The 6,925-nt window shown below is 32.1% G+C and overlaps 1 protein-coding gene across 1 annotated transcript; it reads left to right on the top strand.

Moving 5' to 3' along the window:
- The first annotated feature begins 1,287 nt into the window (after window positions 1-1,287).
- LOC145120383 (uncharacterized protein At1g08160-like) lies at window positions 1,288-2,121 on the top strand. Its single transcript, XM_079056210.1, has one exon. It carries the CDS (start codon window positions 1,315-1,317, stop codon window positions 1,921-1,923), a length of 609 nt encoding a protein of 202 aa, XP_078912336.1. The 5' UTR covers window positions 1,288-1,314; the 3' UTR covers window positions 1,924-2,121.
- The last annotated feature ends 4,804 nt before the right edge of the window (window positions 2,122-6,925 follow it).

The raw sequence follows: 6,925 nt of genomic DNA, 5'->3' as shown, positions 1-6,925 counted from the left end.
TTTGACGTTCAACTTCTCATCTGCACATATATGCCGCTCAAGATCGTCGATGGCAAAAAAAAAAAGAAAAAAAAAGAGACTCAAGATGCGGTGTTTGCGGCCGGCATTAAATGCCAAATCAGATTGCCGCCGGCAAAGACCATACCGTTTGTTAAAAATCAATATACTAGTAATAATCTTGAGCCATCTCCCAACAAAAATTTACAATCATTCTTACACATTTGATCTGTAATACACTTTACAATGACCTATTAAGTACTTTGTTGATTTTAACTGATATACTAATGGAATAATATCGTTGTACTAAACCAAACTTTTAATGAGATATCTCAATAAAGTCAAAAATGTTCTTAACAAAATGATGCAACAGAAATATATCTTGAAAATATAGTGACTAGATCTGTACAAACAAATAACAGCCACCCCAGTGAGACAAATTATGGAATTATATTATTATTATTATAATTGTATATTAATATTTATCTAAAACTAAATTAATTGTATTTTTTTTAAATTTACCAAAGGAATCGAATTTACAGGGGGGTTTTCTTAGAAACCTTCAAAACCAAGGATCCACAAAAGTTGCAATTTTCAAACATGAATAAAAGGATCACTTGAGAGTACTACTTATTCCTTCTTCCCCCATCTTCAAGTTAAGAATCATTTATGGTCCTTTTTCTCCATGTTTACATTTATTAATCCTCTATTACTCTAACTCCCTCTCACTTATATATATATATATATATATATATATATATATATATATATATATATATATATATATATATATATATATGTGTGTGTGTGTGTGTGTGTTATAGATGGAGTATCTATCTTTTTACTTGGTACTTATTTTAAAATTAATAAAATATATGAAAATCATGTCGACAAATAATAATCTAGTGTAAATTCCCAAAAAAAAATAAAAATAAATAATAGAATTCATTTATAATAATTGGTTTATGCTAACTAAATATAATGTATATTTCAAAATTTTAATTATTTAGGAATACATATTGGAAGTCCCATATATCAAATCAATATTCGAACACAATATATCTATATCTGCTTCTCGTAATTAATACAAAAAAAAATCATACTAACAATCATTTAATTTTGTACAAAATACTTGGATCATGTGAAATTATATGTATTTTACAATAGGAAAAATAAAAAGGACATTTGGTGGAAAGAAAAAGGAAAGACTCTGTTGCAAGACATTCTCTATTCTCTATAACACAACAGTCCCAACTTTTTGCATACTATATAACACTCAACCCCATTTTAACCAAGTTATCTAAATTGTTAGAGAAAATGGCAACAGCTAAACCCCCAACCCCAAATCAAGCCACCCCAACACATTCAAATCTGGTTAGACTCATTGCAATAGTCTTACTAGTACTCATAGTCCTTGTTGGTCTAACCATTCTCATCATCTGGCTAACCATTAAGCCAAAAAAGTTGGTTTACTCCATTGATGATGGTTCTATCAACAACTACAATTTATCCGATGGCAACCACCTAAACTCAACCTACAACTTCATCCTTCGTGCATACAACCCTAACAAGAAAGTGTCTGTCTACTATGATAAAGTTGATATTGAGGTTCTATATGATGATGAAACTCTTAGCAGAGGGATTATTGATCCATTCCATCAGCCTAAAAGAAACGCAACCCGTTTTAAGTTGAATCTTGCATCACATGATGTACAGTTGTCTGATCAGATTGCACGAGACCTGAAGACTGAAAGAACGTCAGGTCGAGTTGAAATGACTGTGAAATTGAGGGCTAAAATAAGGTTCAAGGTGGGAGTGTGGAAGTCAAGACACTACCACATGAAAGTATCGTGTGCACCTATAATGGTTCATTTTTCTACATCTTCCAGGGGCTTTCAAAGGACCATGTGTGATGTTGATATTTAATTTTTAGGGTTGAATTGTGTTTTTCTTGGATATGATTAGGGCGTGTTTTGTAATTTCGTTGCTCTATTTGTTTTGTTTCTATTTTTGTGGATTTGGGTGAATTTTAAGTATTATAATTTGTATGTGTGATTTATTTACTTGAAGACATCACGTGATACCTTTTAATATTTTTTGTAACACTGTTTCGTTAAGCTACAACTTATTTACCGTAGTACATGTTTAATTGTAATTTTTTAAAATAAATTTATTGACATTCGCAATCACAACTTTTTGCAAATGAGTAAGACAAACCCAAAACAATAATCAGGAATAAATTAGAATTAGAAAATTAAAACTGAAAAGTACGGAGAGAACTGAATAATCCTTCTCTTTACGTCTCTTTCTATCTCTATGGTCAAAAGTCAGCTTTTGACCTCCAACTTTTATTTTTTTACATATTAGACCCTAGACTTAACATTATTATCACCATTTAACCTTCATTCTCCCCTTTGACATCATGCTAAGACCAACCCTTATTTTTCCAACAGAAGTTTACCCGACTTTGCTTTGATTCTCTATCAAAATCCCCATCATGCCTATCGGAACCCGTACATACCTTAGGTACCCATGCTTTGGCAAATGCTCAAAACATTACACAAACTAGCAAAAACCCAAGTTCTTTGTGTTTCCTTCATCGAGTCATGAAGAAACTTTTCCATGTTGTATAAGTGACTGTTTTTCTTTGATTATTATCGAGCAAATGATTATGAAATCTTTGCCATTTTTTTCTTTCGGACACCAAGGTCTCCCCCTAGATTTAAGAGACAATCATAGCTTATTTATTTTAGGATAATAAAACAAAGAAAATGATGTTTTGAAATTTACGAAAAAGTTGACGCTAATAAAATCTTCGAAGTTAAATTACTTTTTTCTAATGGGCTATTATATGAATTTCCTTTATGTTAGCCTTTTAAAAATTAGAAACTTATTAACTGAAGGAGTTTAGCCGGTTTATTATAAAAACAATCTTATTTTAAGAAAACGTCTTCTACTTGAGCCATTTTCTCCTCAGAGTTATTACAGAAAAATTGTTAATGTAAAAATAAATCCTTATATTGTCTTTTGCATGTAAGAAAATGAGCAAATTAGCCAATTAGATCATTATTTAGTTTCACAAGATGTCATTGATATTTTCGCTAACTTATCCTCTCTTGCTTTGGATCTGATATGGTCATATCATAACTCAAAGTTCATTTATCCTAATTCCAGAAAAAAAAATGATGATTTAGATTATGGGCCATATCTTTTAAACTTCATAACTTTTGGAGTTATATGGCTTTGAGAAGTTGGTAAAGTATTTATGGGCCCATCAAAATGCTGATTATGCTATTTTGAAAGAAACAAATTTATTATGTTCATGGATAAACATAATTTTCTTTTTTAATGAAAAGGAAGCTAAAGGATTGGAATGGAGATTTGAAAACTAAGAGGAGGAATTACAATTTGACTTGAAAAATAAAATACAAAAGTCAGACGATGCCATAGACATGGGGATGGTTGTTCAAGATTTTCATGTTGTCCGACACAATTTACTAAAAACATTTTTAGATCCCAAAAATTTCGGAAAATACGGATTTTCTTCCAAAGGCGACGGTGGTGGAAGGGGATTAAAATTTTATCATGGGATGCCTAATAGAAAACAAAGACCTCTTGCTATGAAGGGAGTCATGAAATATGAGGAGTGGATGATCACTTTACCGAATGAAGTCTAAGACGTATTTTTAGCTTTATGGCGATAAATTTCAACCCCATATTCGGGTTCGGCTTATGAAAAGAAGTCCCTGTTTGCGGGTATGTTTTGTATATACATTTAGCCCATTAGAGTTAGGGTTTTGTGTACTCGGCCTTTGACCTTTGTGGCTTGTTTGTATTGTGTACATATATTTAGTCTCATTGTTTAATGAGAATTGTTTTTCATGGGAACATAACTATTATTATGGTATCACGCTACATTGGGTTTTAACCCTAGCCGATCCTTCTCCTTCAAAACGATCTAGTCGATCATTCCCCTTCATGTCTTCTTCTCCTATTTTATTTTTTTCTGTTGATTATCTCTCTCTCCGTGTTTGGAAAAGAAAGCAGCCATCCTAAACCAACCCATCGTGCATTTGGTGTCACCAACATAAAAACCTACGTACCACTGATTCTCGACATTACTACCCACAATTATGAACCTTGGAGTGATCTGTTTAAAGCCCACTGTATTGCTAATGGCATTGTTGATCATATTGATGTCACATACGATCCACCAACTCAACCTCCTACAGATGCAACATGGCAAGAATTGGATTCTCTGGTCAAGTTATGGATTTTTGGATCAATTTCTCAAAAACTGGTCACTTCAGTTCACTCGAATAATGCATCAGCTAAAAAGGTTTGGCAAAATCTCCACTCTTTATTCTATGAAAATGTCGAATCTACAACTATGCAACTTGAAGATGAGTTGAGGAATGTTACATTAGGAGATCTCTCTATTCATGATTATGATGGGTTTTGATACAAAATATAAGTTTGTTTTTCATAAAAACCGCAACGAAATACTTTAAAAATAACAAGTTTATTTTAAGTTTATAACAAAACCAAACCATCAAGGATCCATTATAGAGGTTAGAATGAAATAAAAACAACCAATGAGTTTTTAGAATGACAACCTTTGAAGCCTTTGGACCCACTTGGTTTTTGGGTGTTGATGAAGATAGCAAAAAATCGAAGAACATGATTTCTCTATGTGTATCCACTATCAAGAGTAAGACACTTGGAATGCTAATTCCTTCTTGTATTCTTGTGTGTCTTAAGCATTTAAGTGCTTAACTCAAATAAGCACTAAAGGAGACAACAAATGTTCTAAAAACCGGTTTTTTAGTTGAACCGGTATGACGACCGGTTCCTGGTTCAACCAATTCGATCGTCGGGTCAACCGATTTCTATAATTTTCATCTTTTTTTTTTATTTTTCTACACATACATACATACATAAATCATAAATTTGACGTCTACAAGTTCAAACATTAAAAATACACATAAAAATAAGTTGTAGATCAATCTGAATACATTAAAACAACACATAACTACAAGTTTTACATCAAATTCACATACATCAAAAAGAAAATAAAGTATAATACTGAAACAAAATATAGTTTTAGATGAATACAAGTGCATCAAAAAACATCATAACATTTACCATATGTTTTTATTTGGAAAAATCTAAATAGATGTGAAAAAGTCCACCAAAGTTTATTATTGAAAATGATTTTTTCCATGTATTTTTATTTCGTTTAACCGGTTTATTTTGACCGGTTGAACTGGTTTTTTCTAAAAACCGGACGGTTTAATCCGGTTCAGAAATTGGTGTAAAACCAGTGATAGTTGAACCGCTCCCTTCCCCAGTTTTCAGTCCAACCGGTTTGATCGGCCGGTTCAAACCGGTTTTTAAAACACTTGAGACAACTCAAGAAGGCTTCTAAGCTTGCAACAATCTTCAAAAGACAACAAGAAGAGTAGAAGGGAGGAGGTTTCATCCATATGGAGAATGGAGAGAGCTCACTAGAAAAATTAGCCAAAAACTCATGCAAAACACTCTCTTATATACCCGTGCAAAGGTAAGGGCTTTACATTAAAATACTCTAAAGTAATGTAGCCTTTAGAAGCATGGGGAGAAAAAGCATGAAGGTTGACAAGAAACCTCATTCTTTGTTTAATATTTTCGGTTATACCTCTTGAAAAGAGAAGAATTCTTTAATTTTTATAAACTCAAAGTTTATAAAATATAAACTTAGTTTTTAGGTAAAGGACAAAAGAATTCAACTAGTCCAAAAAGTTATATATGACTTATTATTTCATACCATGTGAAATAATAAGTAGTTATACTCTCTTATAATTTTTATTTTCACAAAACAATAACTATTCCCTAATTAAAATACAAGAATTGATATTATTTATTAGTAATCACATTAATAATAAATATACAAAATGTGCCAACTTGATAAAGGTGTGACCCTATAGGATCATATATTATTAGCAATGTCACTTAATAATGATTCTTGGACATATAGATTCAACAATCTCCCACTTGCATAAGATTCATTACAGAATGACATAGACAGTAGCTGACGTCTAGCAACGGGCTGCTGCCCCTAACAACATATGAAGGGTGTCATCTCATCAACAACCAATTCCAGGAGCTTTAAGCTATAATTGTTACTAAAAGTGTGGTATCAATTATTCCTTTGTCTCAGACATCATGTCGAACATGAGATATAGATCGCCATCAATCTCATTTAGTGTTCAACTTTTAGTAAGGCCTTAGATGTCTAACTCTCAATGAATAAGAGGGAAAAATCCTATCTGGACTACATACGCCCATTAATGTAGTTCATGTCATACCCAATGATGGCCCTAATGACTGCCTTTTAAGGAATAACGTTAAACCATGTCAAAACACAACAATTCCCACACTTCAAGTCCTAAATATGTATCTCAGGTCTAAGAAAACAAAGATACAATCTTAATCAAAACATCACTCTTAACTACGATCCATAAAGTGATTTTGATGTGAGTCAAGTCCAATACTTATTCTCTAATCAAATACCTACGAAGTTGGTAGCAGGCTAGCAGCTCTTGCTATTCTCATCTCCATGAGAATCCACCAATCCACTCATATTAGTCTTACTTCATAGATGCTACCACAACTATGAACAACTATGGACATTTGGAATAACCTAGTTATTCGAGGATTTAAACATGTTGATATAGAACACAACAATTATTCAATGAAAGACTCATGTCCAATATATCAATTTATTACAACATATGTTGCTTGTACTGTTCCAATATCCAAATACTAAATTTCAATCAAATACATCTACTTATATCAACAAGTTCCTATAGCACCAACTTGACTTTCATGCTTTAGCTAATGAAGGATCTTTGTTAAGTAGATTTGACAAACTTGATTTGTATAAAAT

This window comes from Lactuca virosa, chromosome 6 (assembly GCF_052849685.1).
Source record: "Lactuca virosa cultivar CGN04683 chromosome 6, Lactuca_virosa_CGN04683_v6, whole genome shotgun sequence".
Lineage (NCBI taxonomy): Eukaryota > Viridiplantae > Streptophyta > Magnoliopsida > Asterales > Asteraceae > Lactuca > Lactuca virosa.
The sequence above is the reverse complement of the archived record's forward strand: the minus strand, read 5'-3'. Positions and strand labels throughout refer to the sequence as shown.